Genomic DNA, 22,143 nt, shown 5'->3' with positions numbered 1-22,143 from the left:
TTTGTTTTATTAACCAATAGTGATGAAGTGAGCAGACAGTGGGTACTTGGTGAGGCTGGTGCAGATTTCCTTTGGTGGTGGAAAAGCCACTCCTGGGCCCATGGACACGAAAGGGCGGCCGGCAGCTGGTGTGTCAGACACGAAAGGGCGGCCAGCTGCTGGTGTGTAAGACACGAAAGGGTGGCCGGAAGGGCGGCTGGCTGCTGGTGTGCTGTTTTATTACCTCTGCAGTTTAGCTCAAGGCTGGTGGTGTCTAGCCCTAGGAACAATTTCTGTTGCTTCCATTAAAACCTTCCCTTCCTTTGCAAGGCTATGGCCCGAGGCCACATTTCTGTGCACCTGCTCACCTTCTTGGCTCTGGATGGGACTGGGGTTAAACAGGGGACACAGGTTCTGGAAGAATGTTCTTCAGTGGTTCAATGAACAAGTACAGATTCTGTCCCCACAGAAGATCTGCTCCTCCGGGACACAGAGCACAGACCCAGCCAGGAGCCAGAGCTATATAAGGCCAGGCTGGCTAAGATGTGAGAATGCCCCAAGAAAGCTGCCCAGGGCACATGAGGGGCTTTCCAGCAGGATCATCCACAGCCAAGCCTGCTCTCAGAAGGCGCCATTATTAGCCTGCCTGTGGTCTTGCCATCCCAGTGGGCAGGCTGTCTCCTCAATGTGACACAACAGACACAGGACACAGGTCTGAGAGGTCACACCCCACCCAGACAACATACGGGCAGCAGAGTATGGTGGGGGAGTCCAAGAAACTCACTGCCTCTGGCCAGAGGAACCATACCTAGTTTTGTCTTTGAGATGGGGACACAGTGAAGCAGCAGACTAACAAAGGGGAAAGGGGATAGGCGTTGAGGACCTTAGCAACATCTCAGAGGCTTCTGTGGCAGACAGAGGGACTTCACTCTGAGAGGTGCCACTGTGCCCTGCTTTCCGGGACAAGCATCAACTCAACTATTCTGTTGATGGGAAACCAGAGGCTAGTTTTAAATTGTATTTTTATTTTAGGTATATGACGATTTTGACGGCAGGTGTACCACATGTATGCAATGTCCACAGAGGCCAGAAGAAGGTGACAGAGTTAAATGGTTGTGAGCCACCATGTGGATATTAGGAATTGAACTAGGGTCCTCGCAGACACATCAAGTACTCTTAGCTGTGGAGCCATCTTTCGAGCCCAGAAACGGAGGATTAGAAAGGAGAACAGAAGCCAGGCATGGTAACTCACACCTTTAATCTCAGCACTCAGGAAACAGAGGCAGGTGGATCTGTGAGGTCAAGGCCAGCCTGGTCTACACAGAGAAACCTTGTCTTGAAAAACAAAACAAAAAAACCAAGGAGAGAAGAGAGGTCTAGTCATCAGGTCTGCCTCATGTCTCCACCTCTAAGGTTCTTTTCAGTACATCCCAGAGGCCCTGAAAGCATACACATTATCCCCATCCTCCCCAGAGCCCAGGAAGGGCACTGAATGTGTTACATCCCCACAGCTCCCGCTCTCCCTTGGCAGTTAGTGGCCACAGCCACTGACCAACTGACGCCTTCCCAAGGCTGAAGCCACTCAGGCACCCTCTTTATTGGTGTTTCCAAGGTGCTGGGGAAGAAGGGCCAGGGCTGTGGGAGTCATGGTAGTTCTGGAGACAGCAGGGAAAAGGCATCTTCCGGCATTATAAAAAAGATAGATAGATGATAGATAGATAGATAGATAGATAGATAGATAGATAGATAGATAGATAGATAGATAGACAGACAGACAGACAGCTAGCTAGCTCGTGGGAAAGGCTCCTGTGTCCAGGTGTTTGGAGTGGCGCAGTGTGAACTTCTCAGCCAAAGACGCTCTTGGTAGGTCCCTCTTTGGGCTTCTCGAAGACTGTCTCGGTGCCTGTGCGGTTGCGGCTGAATACGGACGGGGCAGCTGAGCCAGCTTGCTCTGTGGGTAAGAGCAGAAGAGTGGAAGCAGGGACCTAAACTGGTGTTCTCAGGAACAAGGCTCCTTATGCTGGGCGCAGCCCCTCTCATACCCAGTAGCCCTCAACACCTCTCAGCTACCACTGGGAGATGCTGATGTCCCCAGCCCTACCAAGGGCCTGCAGCACACTCACCACAGTCCCGCATGACCTGGTATGTCTTAGACTTGATCTCCTGGTTCTTGGCCAGGTTCCCGCGGGCCCCCTTCAGGTCTTCTTCCTTCACAGGGGGACGCTTCTTCTTGATGGGGGCTTCAGCAGTGCCAACCTTGGAAAGCCCAGAGAGCCTTACAATTAGAGGCCTTGAGATGAACCCCTCAACTTTGGCAGGGGAATCATCTTCCCAGATTACCAAACTCAATTCAAAGCCTACTCTTCTCCCAACCCCTACAAGTCCCCCTGTCCTCTTGGTCTGACTTGGACATCTGACCTTGGCCCATAGAGAGCTCCTGGAGGGGTGGCCACTGCAGCCTCATACTGGCCTGTTTGCCAAATTCAGGACTGGGCACAAGGGGCACAGGGCCTTCAAGACTGAGCAACCCTAGGAAATCGGGTGAGTTCTATGCTCTGTTCACTGGGTAGCAAAGCGTCCCATAAGGACTGCCCCCTACCCTTTCCCCAAATTGAAAACACTGGCATTTTCAATTATTGTTTGGAAGGGGGACAGGGTAGACAGTCATGGAGCAAGCAGCAAGCACAACCTTGCTATTCTGTCTGTCCCAGTAGAGCCAGGAAAGTCAGATTCTGCTAACCCCTCCTTGTCAACCCCAGGCGCCTGTGAGGTTGAGGCCTTAGTTCTTCTTAAGCCCTGCAGGCAGGTGCAGGGCTTCCCTCCCTCTGCCTGGGCAAGGCTCCCAGGAAAACACAAGCCTGCCCAGAGACACACCCTGCTAGGGAACCAGAAGGACACAGCTGTGACCTATAGGCACACTCTTCCTCCAGGTAACGAATATATACAACTGGACGCACTAAGCTATCGAAGCCAGCTCCCCCATACACACTCAAAAGCACACACGGGTCTACCTAAGTTCTCCCCACCCCCAACACCTCACAAGTTGTGGGACAACCAAAGCCATTCACCAGAGCCTGGTGGGACCAGGGTGTCCTCACTGAGCCCAGCCTCCCAGGGCCCCAGGGCCCCACGGCTGCAGGGCCTCTTGTTAGGCTTGGCTTTTAGTCCAAAGCCAACACCAGCAATTAGGGTCCAGTCTTGCCCCTCCCAACTTCCTTGGCACCAGCTAGCCGCAACTAGGTTCTTCTTACCTCAGACATGGTAGATGCCAAGTAAGTTCTCTGTAGGTAAGGCTCTGGCAGGGAGCAGCCACAGGAAGAGATCTGTGTGAAGTCCAACCTTCTGGAACTTATATAGCCTGCTTGTGTGTCCTGGGCAGTCACTCCCCTCCTTTGGAAGCTCCCACATGATTCAGATCCATGCAGCTACTAGCTGGTGTTTATTCTCGGAGATGATGGGGAGCAGTCCTGGCGAAAAATAGACAGCTGGGGGTACCCCGTGCCTTTGGGAACAGCTGCTCTCTTGCAGGTGGGAGGTGCTGGCACCAAGTCCGGGCTGTGTTTATGAATGTGAACCCTGGAATGTGTGTGACAGTCTGGGCAGGCTGACTGCAAGAACCCATCCCAGTGCCAGGGGTGGGAGGGGAAATCTCTGAGGAAAGGGAGGGCCCTGAACCAGGGTGGATACTTAAGCTTGTTTATCTTTCTCTTCTACCCCTGGAATCCAGTGGAAAGATTTTCCATCTCGGTGCACTGGCAGGGCAGAAGCTTCCGGTCACTTGGAAGCGTTTCCTCATGGTGAGCATAGCTGACTCACAGCAACCTCTGGTTCACAGCAGAGACACGGAGGCTGAGGAGATTCTGGGGAGCTGCTGATGCCATGGTCCTCTACGCATGGGACTCTACTTGTGGGACAAGTTTAGCAAAGGACAAGGCAAGACAGGATATGCGCTCAGGTGGGACCAGGAGAAAACCATGCTTGCTGATGAAGGTCTAGAGAGGGCTTCTGCCTAAGATGGGAACTGGACAGCCGAAGCACTGCTACTTTGGGTTGTAAGGTTCGGCAACTAAGTTGTAAGGAAACGGGCAAGGCTCCCTGGAGAGCTGTTTAGAATTCCTGACAGCCTCATTTTGCATGGAAAGATCACCTTGGGCACATGAGGGACCCAAACCTGAGGCGGGCAATGGTAGATATGGGTCAGGGGTCGGTCTCTGTTCGACCTATCTCAGTTCCCTCCAATCTACCATGGACATTATTCTTATCCCTGATGGCTCCAGGCAGATGACATCCAACCAGGGACTAACATACAGTTATCCTAAACATCACCCCATGGCTGTTGTACCTCTGTTCTGGCCCTGGTTCCTGGCAGGTCAATGTGGGCACTACCAGGTCTAGGTTGGGTAAGCGTTGATCTGAGCAATGCCAGTGACTCCAAAGAGAGGCCAGGCCCTGCCCTGTGAGAAATGCCCACAACTAGCTCTGTCTAGTCCTGGCCTCAAGGACAAAGATATGGGATGTTCACCTCTCTCCCGGCCCCAAACACAGCACTAGGAGGCAAACTGGCTAAGACACTCATCAGGAGGGAAGAAAGATTATGTTTGGCTTCTTTCCTTGCAGATTTGACCCCATAGCTGCCACGATACAGTAAAAGGTTTATTAGCCCAATGAGGTATTTCAGTTCTAGAGGATACAACACCAAGGACCACAAAAATGATGGTTTCTTTCTTTCTTCTTCTTTTTAATGTAATGCGATGTGACATTTTATTGTAGACCAGTTTACAAGTCCACCATCTTCCCTTCCATCTGAGACGTGTGTCTCTGTGACTCCCAACACCAGTGATGACACAGCCACAGGACAGGCGGCTGAGGTGGCAATGGTTTTCTTCTTACAGCTCTGACCTCTAATAAATACTATGGGAAGAAAAGTTAAGAACCAAGCCAGGCAACCAACCAACCAACCAATCCACTTACCCACTCAGAACTCAGGCTGTTCAAAGCAAGGCTGACCACAGGTCCCTCACTGCAAACAAGCCTCTCACTGGAAGCTGTGAAACTTCATTTAAGACAGTGATACTCAACCTGGGGGTCGTGTGACCCTTCCCATGGGTCACCTAAGACCATCTGAAAACACAGATCTTTACATTGCAATTCATAACAGTAGCAGTATTGCAGTTATGAAGTAGCAACAAAAATAATTCTAATGGCTGGGGGTCACCACAACATGAGGAACTGCATTAAAGGGTTGAGAACCACTAGCTAGCTCACATTCTACAAAGTGGTGGCTGCCTGGCAGGAAGGGTCTTGGGGCACCTTTCAGATGAGATCGGGCATTTTCAGGGTGGTATGGCCATAGACCAGGGCACCTTTCAGATGAGATCGGGCATTTTCAGGGTGGTGTGGCCATAGACCAGGGCACCTTTCAGATGAGATCGGGCATTTTCAGGGTGGTATGGCCATAGACCAGGGCACCTTTCAGATGAGATCAGGCATTTTCAGGGTGGTATGGCCATAGACCAGGGCACCTTTCAGATGTGGACCCTGAGCTGTAGCCTGCGCTGCCAAAGGGAAGGTACAACTTGAATTTGAGAGAGGCACGAGAAGGGATGTGAATACACGGCTCCTTGTTGCCTGGTAGTTCAGTTTAAAGTTTGAGGCAGGAAGCTACCAACATGCTTCAGGGCCAAGGGGCCACAGGCTCCTCTCTGACACATCTTCCGGCACACAGACACCATCACACAGGATCTCGCCATTCATCCTTACCTTTATCAAAGTCCTACCAACAGCCAAACGGAATGAAGAAAAAAAATTAACCACCATCTCTGAGTTGGGTGCCGGCTCTCTCTCATCGGTTTATTTCAGTTGGTTACAAAAACTCATTCAGGCCTTGGCTTGCAAGCTTCCAGCAAGAGCACTTGGCAAGGGTACCAATTTGGATGAAACAGACTGATGGCGCACCATAGCTAAGAGAGTACTCCATTTTTACTTCTAGCTTGGTGATGCCTGCCGTTAGCCAGTGAAGGGTCCCACCTCATAAGGCACCTTGGAACAAGTGATGGGCACACTCATTCCAGGGAGGGAGGACAGCTCAGAAGACGTCTTAACCACAGCCCTCTACATCCACTCTGGTGAGGCAGTGCACCATGGTAACAGGAAGGCCTTAGTGACCCGGGAGGCTCTCCTGAGGGATGCAGAACTGTGTGAGTGTCTGTTTATGCTGATGTGTGCGTGCACACATTCACACTGGAAGAGGGGAGGAGCAAAGACACACCAAACCTGCACACAGACAGGGGCCGGTATCAGATCCCTGTTGGACCTCCTTTCCTGCTGGGTCAGCTGCAGAGTTTCAGCTCAGAGACTAGAGCCCTTAGTGAAAGTCAGGACACACAAGTACCTATTCACTCCACTCTTCTGTCCCTCAGGCCCTGTACTTGCAAGGACCTTACAGATCACCTCTGAGAGGCCTGTGCAACTGGAGTTCCCATCCTTTGCAGCAGTTCCCTTGCCTCTGGCTGGTCTGCAAACCAGAGACGCTCAAGTCTGATAATGAGGTTCCAGCCCTGAGCTCCGGAAGGATGGCAGGGGTCGGGGCAGCACAGGTTATCTCTAGCACAGTGATACAGGGGGTGTGAGGATAACATCAGCAGCGCCGCCAGGAACTGACCATCTGCCTCGTCAGGAGTTCGAGCTGTACTCTACCCACAACACTCCCATGGAACCTTCCTAGAGAAGGGGAAGGGAGTGACCGTGGTTATAGGATGGAAAGGAAATAGGAACAGTGCAGGGCCTGACCAATCCATTTCACAGGCCAATGTTGTAAAGCCTCCAACGGCAACCTCTCCTTTCTCAGTGGTGCTTGCACTAGAAGATGAGCTGAGAGAGACACCTTAGAGACCCTTTGTCTAGGAAAGTAAGACTTCAAGTGGCAGAGGATGGCCCTAGGTACCCTGGATAAGGGCTTGGGTCACACGCCACAAGCATATTTAGAACCTAGATGCTTGGCCGGGCGATGGTGGCGCACGCCTTTAATCCCAGCACTCGGGAGGCAGAGGCAGGCGGATCTCTGTGAGTTTGAGACCAGCCTGGTCTACAGAGCTAGTTCCAGGACAGGCTCCAAAGCCCCAGAGAAACCCTGTCTTGAAAAACCAAAAAAAAAAAAAAAAAAAAAAGAACCTAGATGCTTAAGCAAAACATATTCTTACGTAGGTTTACAAGAGTCTGAGGAGTCTCCTCCTCTGGAATCGCCACACCATGAAGTAGTGAGGTGCCTGCCTGTTGGGCTGACAAGCCACCAGACAACTCCACTCGGCTGCTTCTACAGAAGAGTGCCAAGTCAGTCTGTACCACCAGATAAACTGTGGCCTGGCTGAGAAGTGGATGTAACTGCCAAGGAGGAGCCACAGTCTAGAAATAACTCATACTCTCTCCACAGTAAGACAATAGCTCTGGTGGTATCTGCTCTGCCCCTGCTACTTCACAACTTTAGAAGACATGACAACAGGCTTTTCTGGCTAGGTAGAGTTCCCCAGACAGCTGAGCAAGCAAGCAGGTGACAGCTGGTGACAGGCACCAAGGCAAAGGTTGGCTCCGCGAGCTGCTGCACTGGAGGCAGAGGCTGGGGCCATTCTCACGTCTGCGCCTGGGAGGCTCTAGGGAGGAGTGGCCTGGTGGTCCTGAGTCCTCCAGACACAAATGTCTAACTCCTGAGCTCCCTCCTTAATCAAGTTTAACCAAAGCCCCTGACACGCCAGCTTGTACGCCCTGGCAGGGCTCTGTTCCCACACACGGGAGCACACAGATCCGTTGGGAACAGCTGTCTCCTGCTCAGGTCTGACCTCAGCACAGATAAAGGTTGTCTACCCTTCCCTTAGATCCTTCATCTCGTCATCACACGTTACCTATCAACACCCCGGCTGAAAAACTACGGACTTTTACCCGCCTCCCAACCAGCTCATACCCCATGAAAGGCAAAGAAATCCATTTCTTTGGGGAGTAAAAAGAGTTTTAAATACAGTAGTATGAAAATATAACTTAAAAATATAAAAGTCAAACAGCATACGGAAGACTTAAAAATCTGTTTGCCCATTAGACCCATAGATACTTTGTAGGAAATAAACACATACTCAAAAAACAGTAACACTGTCACAGCTCATAAAACTGGCTTTAGAAATAAAGAGTTACAAAAGCCTTTTGAGTAAGAAAGCATTCCTATTCCAACTTGGGTCAACCAGCGGCTGTTAACCCCAAGCCGTCACATGTCCACAAGGCCCAAGCCTCGGCACGAGGGCCCGGAAGTCTGTGTGTGCTCTGTTTTCTTCCACCATGCCACCGGGTCAGACACAGGACAGGGGTCTCACAGCACCCCAAAGGGACGACAACAAACACAGCTCTTCGCTTGCATATTTGGTCAGTGTTTGTAGTGCAACTGAGCGGGACCTCCAGCTGCCCACAGCCCCCTCGGGCACGGTTCCTCTTCCCTCTTTTCAGTCACAGTAGTCTGGGGCGGGCGGAGAGCGGGCAGAGACAGCAAGAGGAGTGGAGGTAGAGAGGAGGGTAGAGAGAGGGAAGGGATGCTGCTGCAGGACTGGGCCCCATGACTGTCATCCGCAGCGTGGGAATGTGTCATACAGGTAGCCCAAAGCGGTGCTTCTTCTTCTTCACAGGTTTGAGGGGGGTCAGTCTGCGGAGATCCTCCTCGGCCTCAGACTCCTCCATTTCGTCATCAGCTGAGATCAGGACCTGAGGTAGTGAAGAGACAAGGCCTAAGATGCTGGTGGTAGAAGCTCCTTTTGTGCTTATCTTCCTTGGAGGCCAGCCTTTCTGGGAGGCCTCAAGTCTCGTACATTCTTAGAAGAGGGTCCACAGGGAGATGTGCTGGCCTGCTGGAGCTAACATCAAAGTCACCACCCTCATCGTCAATTTACTAATGCTCCCTTCCCCACGCCTTCATCCGACTTCCAGTCAGACACAAACCCTATCAAAGTCACCTGGGTGCATGAAATCACAGGGTCTCTTTTAAAAGGGAATGAAAGCATCCCAGGGACCACACAGGGCGTGCAGCTCCAAAGGGGCTGTCTTGAGCCAACTCTGTCACTTCTGAAGACGAAGAAGGAAATTGCTTTACTTATCCATACAGCTGAGACACTGAGGACAAACCTGCTCATTCTTGCCATAGCAGCTGGACTACACAGAATATTAGAAATGGGTTAGATCAATATGTAAGAGCTAGCCAATAAGAGGCTGGAACTAATGGCCAGGCAGTGTTTAAAAGAATACAGTTTCCATGTAATTATTTCGGGTATAAAGCTAGCCGTGTGGGTGGCCGGGTGCCAGGAACAGCCCGCTGCTCCTTTTACAACATAAAAGTCCCCCCAGCAGGCCGCACCATGATGTGATGATGAGCTATCAGTGCATTCTTCGACTCATCCTCAAGCCTCAGAGGATGACTCTCTCTTTCTCTCTCTTACAGAGATCTGAGTGTTTCTACTATCCAAGTGCAGAATTAAAGCCATGTATCACCAAATCTGGCTAATCTTGGCCACTTCTGCCGCTTCCATTAGCAGCACAGTGCTCGATACTATGGAGTCTCCTCAGGCTAGCCAACCCCGCTGCAACACACTAGGGCACAAAAGTGCAATGAATGCCACAGACCAGCTAGAGCACACACCCCTGCCCTGGGCTGCATCCTTACATCAAGCCCTTGAATTTAGAGCCCAGCAGATAAAGGGAGATGAGGTTACCTCTGTGAGGTAGTCTTATATTTTCAAAGCTTGCAGCCAGTACTTCCCTTGTTTGTTAGTAGAGAACAGGGCTCTAGGGACCTCCATGCTTCCCTGGAATAAGGGGCATTTCCCCTTACCTGGCTGTCTCTACTGCTAGTCCACAGGGACTATCTGTAGCAAGTCACCCTGACTACACGCAACATCTTTTTACCCTGGGAAGGCACATATGACAGCATTGGGCTCTGGCTAGATGAGGATCTGAGTGACCTAGGCTACTCTTCAGCTCAGCTTTTTCCTCCTCTCTGACTAGTGTTATGAATCAGCATTCAGGAGATGAGATGCAAACATGAGACCTGAGACCCTCCAGAGTCCAAGTTATGATGGCCAGGGTATGACTCTCCCTTGGGAGAGCCAAGGAGACCCCTACCTCAGACTCAGACTCCTCATGGGATGCTGCCCTTCGGTAGCGAACCTTGCTCCCATTCCTTGAGTCTTGGTTGGCTCCTCTTTCTTCTAGCTTTGCTTTCGTCTTCCCCTTTCTCATGAGGAAATTGTCTACTACCCAGAACATGAAAGCCTGTGGGAAGGAACAGTGCAGGTTACTCTGGATAACCCAGAACAAAGCAAGCAGAGGGATCCACAGCCACCCTTCTATGAGGTAAGAAAAGAGAACCCCACTCAGCCCTGACTATCTCCTGGAACATTCAAGAGAAATTATCACTCCACTTCCTATGTTGTGCTTTTATTATTATCAGAGAACAGCAGAATAATTCTTGCTGTGTTCACTCATGGGTTTTTGTTGTGTTAAATAACAGGCAGCCTGAGGCCAAGTGTGATGGCGTACAACTTTAATCCCAGCACTGGGGGTGGGGGCATCGAGCAGTGAATCTCTATGAGTTCAAGGCCAGTCTGGTCTACATAGCGAGTTCCAGGACAGCCAAGGCTATGTAGTGAGACTCTGTCTCAAAAAAACAAAACAAACCAGGTAGCCTGTGTTGGGCCTAGAACCAAGGTCTTTAACTACCTGCTTTGAGCCCTCATGGGCCCTTCACAGGGGGCCACATAGTCTGCTGCTTCAGGGAGCCCCCGGTTCCTTCAGCACTCTACACTCTGGTTCCTCACTTTTGACCACTGTGCTCATGAGTTTCTCTGATGTCAGTACTCAGCAATAAATATCTGGAGAACACTTGAAATGACCCTGATCTAGAAGTTACACCTATCCTGGGATATTTCAGTGGGAAGTGGCCTAGCAGGGAAGGCAAGCCTAGGATCCCTCATCTGAAATAGGGGCCCGGGAGAGGGTACCTGACTTCTGAGGAAGGACTCCCACCATTTCCAAGACTGGCTATGGGATGGCTACATAGAAAGGTCTGCATGGGGGCTACAACGTGACTTTTGTGTCACACTTGGGGCTTTGAACAGGAACCCTTGAAGGCAGGGTACAAGCTGGGGTAAAACACGCAACAAGGCACTGACATTGACAAAGAAGGGGACAATCAGCATGACGATGGCCAGCTTCAGGTCTGGGTTTTCAATTGGATTCAATAGGGCCACCTGCAGAGAGAAACAGACACAGTGAGGAGCAGACCACAGAACAGCACACAGAGACTCAGACACTACCCAAGAGCCACTGGAAACAACCCTGTAGGCTCACGGTGGTGCGGACCCTAGATCTGACTGTTGATAAGGGACCCTCGGAGCCATTTTGGGTCATGTGCCCTTTAGAAGCTTCCCCTTGTTGTAGACCTGAGGCCACGGAGTCAGACCCAAGTGTGATGTAGGAGGGTCTTCTTTCTTTGTGTTGCTTTCATTGGTTAAATAAAGAGACTGCCTTGGCCTTTTGATAGGACAGCAGCTTAGATAGGTGGTGTAGACCAAACAGAATGCTGGGAAGAAGGCAGAGTCAGGCAGATTCCATGGCTCTTCTCTCTAAGACGGACGCTGGTTAAACTCATGCCCGTAAGCCACAATCAAGTGGCAATACAAATTATTAGAAATGGGTTGAATCAATATGTGAGAGTTAGCTAATAAGAGGCTAGAACTAATGGGCCAGGCAGTATTGAAATGAATATAGTTTCCGTGTACTTATTTCAGGTAAAGCTAGCTGGGAGCCGGGCGGTGGGAAATGGCCCACTGTTCCTTCTACAACAGAGTGACGCTCTTACCCGAAATAATTACACGAAAACTGTATTCATTTAAAACACTGCCTGGCCCATTATCTCTAGCCTCTTCTTGGCTAACTCTCACACAAGTGGGACCCAATCCAGTAGGGAGCATCCTGAAGCCCTGGAGAGGAGCAGCAGGGTAAACTCAGTGGGTGATAACTAGAGACTTGGACAATGAGGTGCTAGACCACTTTCCAGGAGAAATCCTGTACAGCCATCACCTTGGTGCACAGCAGCTATGAAAGACTTTGGCTTATTTTCTTAAAAAAAAAAAGTAAAACCTCAGTCACAGATAAAACCAAAAGAAAGCCAATATCTGAGCCACATGTTTTAGAAGGCCTCTTGGCTATTTTATACAGAAATGAGTGGCACAGGTGTATCTAGTAGCACTGGGGTCAGAGGGCAGTGGGCAGGGCTGGCACTGGGGTCAGAGAACAGAGGGCAGGATTGGGGATACTCCCAGGGAGTATGATATGTAGGTGGAGACAGACCTTAGAAACTGAACTGGGTAGCCCGGACACATGTGTGAAGGATGTTGGTCAGCTAGACACAGTCACAGTTACAGAGTCTGAAGACTAACCAGAGCAAGCAACACCCCAGAAGGGACTGTGCTTCCATTAAGTTTGCATGTGCCCACAGTTTAGCCTAGAGAAGACATGTATTCACAGGCAGTGCACGGACGCCAGTACAAGAACGACAGATTAATACTCTATAAAGAGCTGTTCTATCGGACCAAATCCAGGATTTCACGGAGCTAAAACAAAAACAAGCAGGCTGGGGCTGGGGTGATGTGAGATGCTGTCTGATGGCTCAGCAGGGAGTTGAACATGCAGAAGGAGGAGGCAAACCTTTTTCCACTGGAGTATGAGAAGGACGATGAAGACGACAGACTTTTCAAAGATCATGATCACGATGTAAAGGGCACACTGCCCCACCCAGGCCCCACACTGCAGAGGGTCTCCTGCAGGGACAGGGAGGTGCTTAGTCACATGGGCCCAGGAGCTGAGTAGGACAACACCCACCCACAACCCCCTTGCAGCTTGTACCCCTAGCTGCATCCCAGAACCCTGGCTCTAAGGTCCTTCATGAGTCCCTAAAGCTCTACAAAGCACCTCATTCCTAAGCAGGCAGTGCTCTGAATAAAGCCAGAATTCCTAATTTGGACATACCAGAATGTTTTCCTTTCAAAAACTCGTAGGACAGAGTTAAGAGGCACTAAAGTTAGCAAGAGCTGACCACTGGCTCTCTGGGTGAAGCGAGAGCACTCCTACTATCTCCAGCTGGCCCCCAGCGACTGGTGCTACCCCTTCCGTTCTCCACCCACTACTGAGACTGACACTGCAGTTAGAAATGCAGCAGTCAACTCCTTTGTCCTCTTCCTCCTCCACCACCCATTCTCAGTCCTGAGAACATCAAGAGGACCTAGAGAAGTCAGACTCCGACTGAACTCATGTAAAGGAATGACAAGTTGATGCTTTCCAGGGCCTTTTTAAAGAATTAAAACAAAAACAAATTTTGGGGTGATGTGGGAGTGATTTTTTTTTAATCTGTTGCTTTCATTGGTTAATTAATAAAGAAACTGCCTTGGCCCATTTGATAGGCCAACCCTTAGGTGGGTGGAGTAAACAGAACAGAATGCTGGGAGAAAGAAGCTGAGTCAGTGAGTCGCCATGATTCTCCCACTCCAGACAGACACAGGTTAAGATCTTTCCTGGTAAGCCAGCTCATGGTGGCTATACAGAATATTAGAAATGGGTTAGATCAATATGTAAGAGCTAGCCAATAAGAGGCTGGAACTAATGGACCAGGCAGTGTTTAAAAGAATACAGTTTCCATGTAATTATTTCGGGTAAAGCTAGCCATCCGGAGCTGGGCAGAAAAGCAGCCCACCGCTCATATTACAACATTGGGGGCAACCTATTAACGCTGGCTAGGACAAAGAAGAGAGAAGCCCTCACAAGGGTGCAAACAGGCTGAGGCCAGCAGCTACGACCGAGGCTTGTCTGTGAGTCTGTCAGTGGCTATGCTCAGGAAATGATTGGGAAGGGCCCAACAGTCCACAATGGGGGATTGGGCCCCACAGTACCTCTAGAATGCTTCAAAAAGGGACTCAAAGAATGGTGGAGGACCAGCCTCTCCAGAGAATGATCTAAGGGAGCGCAGAACCTTACGAGAGGCCTCCTCCAAGTGGGAGAGCCGGTGCCAAGGCTGTGCTCTGGATGCTCAACCAGAGCAGTCTGTGCTCCACTGACCACAACAGGGGCAAATTCACATTTCAGGAAGAGAATCTGGTCTGCAGAGAAATCTCTAACTTCTCATTGGATTCTTCTGTTTCCATAGCAACCCCAGGCATTCCTGCTGCAGGCCCCCAGCTCTGCCTGGGCCTGTAAGCTGAACGTAGTGGAAGCAAGAGAATGCTTTTACATAGCTTCATGGACGAACACCAGACTTTGCTATTTCCTTTTCTGGACAAGGCTAGGAGGCGGGCAGGAAGCACACAGACACACACTAGCTGCCTGTTCTAATGCCTTCCTATTTACTTCTGCCCCAGGGCAGGGGGGCAGGGCATTTAAGTTGCAGCACAGCACCCCAGAAAGACCAACCCTCCTGGAAAAGCTGATAATCCAAGTTTTGTAATGCTTTTGGTAAGTCACCTGACCTTCCTGAGAAAAGGTCACTTGAACAGGAGAGGAAACTATTTGCTGAAACTTTTAGGCAAGAATGGAGAATGGTGACAGCCGCGAAAGAAGTACCCCTGGGAAATGTCTGAAAGGGACCAGTGTGTCTGGAGGCCAGTAGACAAGTGACACCATTTGTTTATAAGGACACTCACTTGTCAGAGCGTAACTTCATTCCATTTGCTTGTGAGCTGTGAGTGACAAAGGAGAAATGATTCCTCCTCTTTGTAAGTTTGTCTATACAGTGGAGTTGCCACTGCCTTCTGTTTTTTTTAAACTAAAATAAAAATATTCAAAACCACCAAAGATGGAAAAAAAGCACCCATGTCCAGTTGATCCACCCACACACCCTCTACTCCTGTGTACCCAGGCCACAGGTCACTGAGGCTGGACTGAGTGCACACCTGAGAGTTTGTTTGCAAGCTATCTGGAGAGCAAACTCCTCTTCTTTGTTTACTCGAGAGCTGTGGGGTCTACATGGAGCTCCTGCCTCAACTGGACAGGCAAGTTCACAGGTGTGGAGGGTAGAGTGCTGGCCCTGCAAAGATGCTCACATCCCAATCTCCAGAACCCATGACACGTGCTGTGACCTAGCCAAGGGGGAAATTCTGGCCGTTAATGGAATCAAGGTTGTGATTCAGACTCTAAGTGGAATATATGGAGTGTCCAGGTACAATCAGGGAATCACAGGGGCCCTTCCAGGTGGAAGGTCATGCTGGAATGCCCTGAGAAGAGCTTGGCTACTGGCTATGAACGTAGAGGGAGAGAATCATGAGCGAAGGGACCCAGAGAGAACTAGAGGGTGGCAGGGTAACAGAACAACCATCCCTATTCCCTACTAATGCCTTCGTGTTAACCCAACAGAACTGGGTTAGACTTCTGGAGGAACTACAAATTAAATCAATGGGTTTGTCTTAAGGCACGAAGCCTGTGTGGTTTGTTAGAGCAGCAACTGACACTATCGACAACAGACAACTAAAAAGCAGCAGTTTTGGGGAAGATAGTCTAGGAGAGGAGGGCTTGGGACAGTCCTTGACAAAGGGACATTTGCTTTGGAGACACTGAGGACTGTAGTCCCCAACAGCAGTGACTGAGTTAAGGGAACGGCCAAGAGGACAGGGCTCACACAAGGTCTCTGCTTCCAGAAGGGAGCGCCACAGTAAAAGCGCACTGAGAGCAGTGGTGATGGAGACAGGGAAGGTGTTAGGACAGAGCCTCACACGTGCCCCAGCTGCTCTGTCACTTAACTCCTCTAGATGTCCATTTTATAAATGAGAATGACGCAGACTCGGTCCACATGCGGTGTGGCCCATTTCTGTCCTGCAAGCTGAGAGCGCTTCCCTTGAGTCCTGCAGACATGCTGTGTGCGGCACTATCTTAAGTCAGTGACTCACGGGCATCAAGTAACAGGCTAAGAAAAGCCCTCCCCTGAGCTCATCTTCCCTGAAGACAAACAATTACTTAAGATTTCTAGAAATTCCCAAGGCACTCCACAGCCAGCTCCACCCATCATGTGCCCTTTTAAACTGTCAGCCCTCAGAGATCTTCAGCCACCTAGAAGTGAGCAGTTCTCTGGGCCCAGAGCCATGGGTTGTTTGGATGGCCTGACAGGGGAATGTGGATCCAGATTTCTAACCACAACTCTTGTGTTTGCCCTGGTGCCCTCTTGTGGTGAAGCTCTACTAACACTGTTTCAGAAGAGTAGCTGGGCACTAGCAGCCCCTATGGAGGTCACCTTCAACTCTTCATATGCTAATAGCCAAAGACAGCTTCTGACTCAGGCCATGACACAGGGGTCTTACAAGGTAGGCCTTGTAAACCAAGCTGCTGGCCTGAAGCCTTCTATCTAGGTGGTGATGACCTCATGTCTGAGTGACTGGGACAGCCACATGCTAGATGGGGATAAGTGTATAGTTAACCTGACCTCAGAGGGGATGCACACTCCAGTCAGCAGAATGGCCAAGTGACAGGGCAGACACTGTGGAAGGGTCAGGCTTTTACCTCCTTGTGGACTACCTTCCGAGACAAGACTCGCCCCCTCTTTCTAATGTGTGGGCAGGTGAGGTGAGATCTTTGGGGATCTCAGCAGTATGAGGTGGCTTCGCAGTCCTGCAGGTGGGATCACAGGTGCCTCTGGTAGAAGGGCTTCCCCTGGTTTCTGCCATTTTCTCTCCCATAAAAGTGAGTGTTTTGGCCTTGAAGTACTTTCTTTCTGCCCCCAGGAAAGTGATATTCAGACCCTAAAACACACTCCTTTCACAGGCCTCCAGGGTGAGTAGTCCCCAACACGCTCTACCCAGTGTCCATGGACATTACCATATTCTCCAAAACGCAGGGATTCCCACTGCTGCCATTCCACCAAGACACTGACAGCGCGTACGCCCACATAAATGAGAAGCATGCCTACAGTGGCGTCCAGAAGAAAGTTGATGAGGTACCTAGAAAGAGAGGCCATACCGGCATGGTCAGGGAACAAAAGCCACTAAGCTGGGGTCTCAGTGAAGCACTTACCAGGGTCTGGGATCAGGCTAAGAGATCCAGTCTTTGTTTGACCTACTGGAAGAGAGTGGTACCCTTACATGTATTTATGCAAGGGGCAATGGAAATGGCGGCTTCCATTTCTAGGTGTCTGAAAAGGCGCTAACACTGAAAACTTGAAGAACAGGAACGAGAAGGACAAAGACACTCTATAAATTTCAAGTATATGTGCCAAGGCCAAGATTCAATAGAAGACAGCATACCTGGAAGTAGCAAGGAATCTGAGAGGAAAAGAAAACCCAACTGACAACAATAAATCCATTAAGTAATTCTGCTCATTCCCTGATGGTTCAGGCCACATGAGGTCATAGAACTGTGCCACTTTCCCAGGGCATTCAAGGAAAATGGTTTCTGAGACTTCTTAGACAAAGCAGGCAGGTCACACGGCCACATGTTCACCCCTTTCTGTAATCATGTGTGCAAACAATAGTTTCACTTTTTTGTAGTGGTGCTGGAACCCAGTACCCTGTATATATGCTAGGCAGATGCTCTGCCATAACTTCACTCCCAGACTTGACTTTTATATTTCAGTGAGAGTTCTGCTGCTCTGAGAAAAGGCCAGAGGACTGGAGGAAGGGGCGTGGGGAGGCATGCCCATAGTGACCACACATTCCTGCAGGCTTATTTCCATTCTCCAGACACAAACCTTTTCTCACCAAGGTAAAACATCTTGTTTACCTGCCCCCCCCCCCCTCAAGGGCCCTATACCTAGATCTAACTGAGCACTGCTGGACACAGGCTCCAGCTATCCAAGAGAGACTAAGTGGAAAATGAGGTCACTGAGGCAGGTCCTGACCCTCTCTGACACTAATGGTTCTGAACTCCCTGTAGATAAGCTCAAGAACAGGGCTTCCGAGCTGCTAGGACCGAGACATTCCATGCAGACTAGCAGACCTCTGCTCCAGCCTGGTTATGTGCTGTGCACAACACTCCAATATGGGGGCAGCATACTGTGCTCAGTCCCCAGAACCCCCCAAAAAAATAAGCATGGAGAGGGAGGCAGGCAGCTTGCTCTTCCCCCTTAAAGACACAAGAGGTCACTCTCAGATCAGAGTCAGAAAGAACAGCCACAGCTTCCAAAGCAACTTCTACTCTGGCAGGAGGCTACCGCTCTAATTGGTGAGGAAAGCCATCCACACCTGCATTTCCACATCTGAGGTAAAGCCTGAAAAATACCAAGGAATGGGTACGTTCAGTCTTGCACTCACTTATATACTTGTCAAATACTTCCTGAACCCACTGTGTGCTGTACTTGGAAACTACTCTGTATTCAACACAGGAGATCCACTCAGGCATCAGAGCATCATGGGGCCTGGCGCAGACTGGTTGAAGTCTAGCTCCACCACCTCTGCACTGTGTGAACGTTTGGCACCTCTAACTTGAAGTTGAAGATGGGGAGCAAGAGTTAGGATTGGGGTAAAACCTCTGCCACTCTGTCTGCTAAGGGAATGACCACTCCTCCTGCTAGTAGAAGTACAGCATCTCACATCACGTTGGAAAGCCTATGTGCTCTGTAACTGGCACAGAGCTGCTCCTGCTGTGCTATCCTGTCCTGCTTGGGGGGAGGGTGCTGGAAACATGGGGCTGCTGGGCCTGAACTTGGACTGATTAGTAGAAAGCCAATACACAAAGTAACTGTCAAAGCCCTAAGAGCCAACCAAAAGCCAAGTATATAAACTCATGAAGGCATGCATAGATGAAACTAGAGAGGAATTCAGATGGGAAGGGATGGGTGCCTCTCCCAAGCAACAGGGCTGCACTAGCAAGGGAAGAGAAGGCCAGTCGATTTTTCAACTGAGGTCGAATTCAAATACAAGACTCACAGTGAACAAGGGTCCTCTTCAGTGAGATCTGCTAGGTACACATTTGCAAAGTGGATGAACAGCATCCCTATGGCTTGTTTGGAAGTGTCTAAAAACCTGCACAAAACAGAACCAGCAAGGGTTACCAACCTGACAGGACAGCAGCCACAGATCACCCAGACCAAGCCTCAAAGTCATTCCTAAATGCAGTGGAAGGAGATACCAAACAACATGCGTAAGATGCAGAGGGTCTCGGTTTCCTCACTAGCTGTGAGAGTAGGACTAAATGACAGATTTGGGAGAACCAGAGACTGAGTGAGACCAATGAATTCCCCACCTGTGGGAACAATTCTTTAAGAACCAGCAAGTGCATGCGTGACAATTCCTATCGCACTTATCGACATGACGATGGGGTCTTCTGAAGGGGAGCGGAAGTTTCCTTAGGGCAGGAGTGCGTTCAGGGGAGTCCACACTGTTCCCTGAAGCCTGCTTGTCTCCTGCCGAATGACTTACTATTTGGGAGTTTCATCCTTGGAATCTATTTCTGAAGCTTGACCACCACATAACGAACACACAACTGCTACTGTAGGGTCCTCCTACACAAAGTGAGTATCTACACTAAACACTCGCTCTGCACCCCTCATCCAGAGTCCCAAGGCTCCTGTAACTTCCCAAGTGCTAGAGGTGTGAGGAATATCTTTTGTCCTAATACTTGGTGTTTGGCCCCAGGTCCCCTCACAGACTTGCCAGTCCTGTGGACTGTCCTGGGTCATAGGAGCCTCTTTTGTTCTAAAAAGGTGACTAGTTTCTACAAAGATTTAGGATGGCAAGGCCACTGAAAGACTAAGTTGTGATTAAACCAAGACCCACCATACTCCAGGGAGAAAAAGAAGGGCTGTAGACTAAGTTAACAGACAGGCAAGTCTAGTGATCTTAACACATGGGGCCTGGAGTACTTTGGAACCAGTGAGCAATAAACTGGTACACAGGGGATGGTGTGTTCTAAAGCCATCGTCACAGGACTGTGCTCGGGACATTCCAGCTCACTGAACCTCTCTGTCTAGCCATTTATCTGCATCCTTCATAACAAATCAGGAAATATAAACACTGTTTCCTTGATTTTGGGGGTCACATCTGGTAGGGGGCATATGCATGATGAATCTCCAAATAAATTTGCATTTGTTTACACATAGAGACTGCAGAAGTCAAGAATAATCTCGTAACGAGTCGAAACGAGGAGACCCGCAGCAGAGGCTGCCACATTTGTGCTGTGGTCGTCCACTGCCGAAAGCAACATTATAAACAAAGGGAAAAACCAGGACTAACTGCATATTACACAGCGTGCCTAAAACCCACGCGAGGAATTCCTCATCCTTTATATGATACATAATCTCTATTTCATGCCCTACCTACCCCAATACACTGCTGCCAGTCCCCACCAAATCCCCAACAGAGCAGAGAGCCTTCTAGGGTGATTCAGCATGCTGGTACATACCATATTCTCCATGGTCGTCTTTCATGCTTTGGTTCTCGGAAGCGTTTAACTGGAAGAACAGACAGACATCAGTAGCTTTTCAAAACAGCAAAGCAAAGTACATACACAGGTTGGGTTATCAGTCCACCTGCTACTTACACTGTTGACTTAAAATACATTGTTAGCTCAGGACAACATGTATTGCTCACGTGAAGGTTACCGAGAGCCTGTACTGCCGTCTGTCTGCATGGATTCTTCAGAACGAGATACTTATTAAGCGAGACGTCTCACAGGGTGCACAAACCTGCATTTCCTTCTGACAAAGCTCACTTAGGTAATGACCAGGAACAGCAAAGGACAATACAGTGGCTTCTCACTCTAGCGTATGTTCTGTCTGAGGACAACCCACCCACTTATCCTGAGGTTTACTTTCTACTCCAAGCCAGACACTGAGGATACAAATGTAAAGTTAGCTGTCTAGGAAACAGGCAGAGCTATGTAGTCACACAGGACGGAAAGTGCTAGAAAAGAGACAAATTTGAGTCTGGAAGCAGTAGTTAGGACTGGCTTCTAAGTCCTCAAGGCTGATAAGGGCTTGCTGAAAGACCAGAGAGGAGCATGGACGCCGAGCAGACACAGCTTCATGAGCTCACAGGTACAGCAACAGAACATGGCTGTGTGTTCAGAATGATTTAATAGGTCTCACCAAAGAAAGTCTGCTGGAAAAACAGCAGGTAAGAGGGTGGCACATTGAACATGGACCAAATTGGGTAGTAGGGGTCTGGGAGTCTGGAGTGAATCCTGCAGGAAAGGAAGAGCCAGGAGAGTCTAAGCAGAGTTGGCTTAGAAAAGCAGCCCCGAGAACTATGCAGACATGGCTTCCTGGGTGGAGGCCCCAAGAAAGGATGCTGGCTGTGCCCACAGTTCTATGGAAGAGGCAGCAACAACCTGTTCAACCTGGGCTGGCAAAGAACTCACCAGATGTGCACCTGTGCCCGAGTGGTCTGGGCACACAGTCTAGAACAGAGGAAATAAAGTTTCACTATTACAAGCATTCCTAAAGCTCTTGGCAACATTCCACAACTAAAACAATCACCACAAGTGCTGCTGGTGTATTTACCCCCACTGAAGTGCTAAGAAAGAAAAAGACTGACTGAAGGCATGAAAGATCCCTAATCACAACTGGTAGCAGGCGAGAACCAACTTCTGGAGAAATCCCAAGCTGCCAGAGGAACAGCAGGAGGAGGGTTAGAGAGGAAACAGAACGCAAGTCAATAAACCCTGCTCTCTGAATAAATACAGCAGTCCACATTTGGCAGGGCAAGGCTGCCCATAAAAAAACTGCAATAGCAAGCAAGCCTGCCATCTCGAGTCGTGTTGGTACAGAGACTGAAAAGCTGGTGCAGCTATCAGGAAGTCTGCTGCGTCCTTGACACATGCGGACCCAAAACCTCAACAGTGCCGAAGAACCTCAAGTGGAAGCCAAGAGGCCCTGCTGGCCTGAATGGCTTTTGAAAGCAGGTTTTCCTAGAAGCAGGCCAAGCCTCAGAGGGGTGGGGGCTCACTAGAGAATGGTCTAGAAACTTGCAGCTGGGGTCAGAGCCATTTTATCAGTCTTATCCTCATCATTATTAGTATTATTTTACTTTTTCATTTTCCAAAACAGTATTTCTCTGTGTAGCCCTAGCTGTCCTGGAACTTGCTCTGTAGACCAGGCTGGCCTCAAACTCAGAGATCCACCTGCCTCTGACTCCTCAGTGCTGAGGTTAAAGGCATGTACCACCATGC

General features: G+C 49.7%; 2 protein-coding genes across 2 annotated transcripts in view; both read right to left on the bottom strand.

The window, feature by feature from the left end:
* Positions 1–1,220: 1,220 nt before the first annotated feature.
* Positions 1,221–3,577, bottom strand: Mustn1 (musculoskeletal, embryonic nuclear protein 1). Its single transcript, XM_075988942.1, has 3 exons — positions 3,231–3,577; positions 2,103–2,235; positions 1,221–1,930 (listed from the first exon to the last, which is right to left on the bottom strand). The coding sequence occupies exons 1-3, from the start codon at positions 3,237–3,239 to the stop codon at positions 1,824–1,826; spliced, it is 249 nt and encodes an 82-aa protein (XP_075845057.1). The 5' UTR covers positions 3,240–3,577; the 3' UTR covers positions 1,221–1,823.
* Positions 3,578–5,797: 2,220 nt separating this feature from the next.
* The window catches only part of Stimate (STIM activating enhancer), a 42,490-nt gene continuing 26,144 nt past the window's right edge, over positions 5,798–22,143 (bottom strand). Inside the window, exons 2-9 of the mRNA XM_075988941.1 lie at positions 20,377–20,425; positions 18,903–18,998; positions 16,858–16,979; positions 12,712–12,824; positions 11,175–11,252; positions 10,126–10,275; positions 7,150–8,715; positions 5,798–6,966 (exon numbers count right to left, since the gene is read on the bottom strand). Of these exons, the coding sequence (XP_075845056.1) occupies positions 8,599–8,715; positions 10,126–10,275; positions 11,175–11,252; positions 12,712–12,824; positions 16,858–16,979; positions 18,903–18,998; positions 20,377–20,425 (725 nt within the window). The 3' untranslated portion in view covers positions 5,798–6,966; positions 7,150–8,598. The remainder of the gene's footprint in view (positions 6,967–7,149; positions 8,716–10,125; positions 10,276–11,174; positions 11,253–12,711; positions 12,825–16,857; positions 16,980–18,902; positions 18,999–20,376; positions 20,426–22,143) is intronic.

Source organism: Microtus pennsylvanicus, chromosome 10, assembly GCF_037038515.1.
Source record: "Microtus pennsylvanicus isolate mMicPen1 chromosome 10, mMicPen1.hap1, whole genome shotgun sequence".
In the NCBI taxonomy this organism is placed as follows: domain Eukaryota; kingdom Metazoa; phylum Chordata; class Mammalia; order Rodentia; family Cricetidae; genus Microtus; species Microtus pennsylvanicus.
The sequence above is the reverse complement of the archived record's forward strand: the minus strand, read 5'-3'. Positions and strand labels throughout refer to the sequence as shown.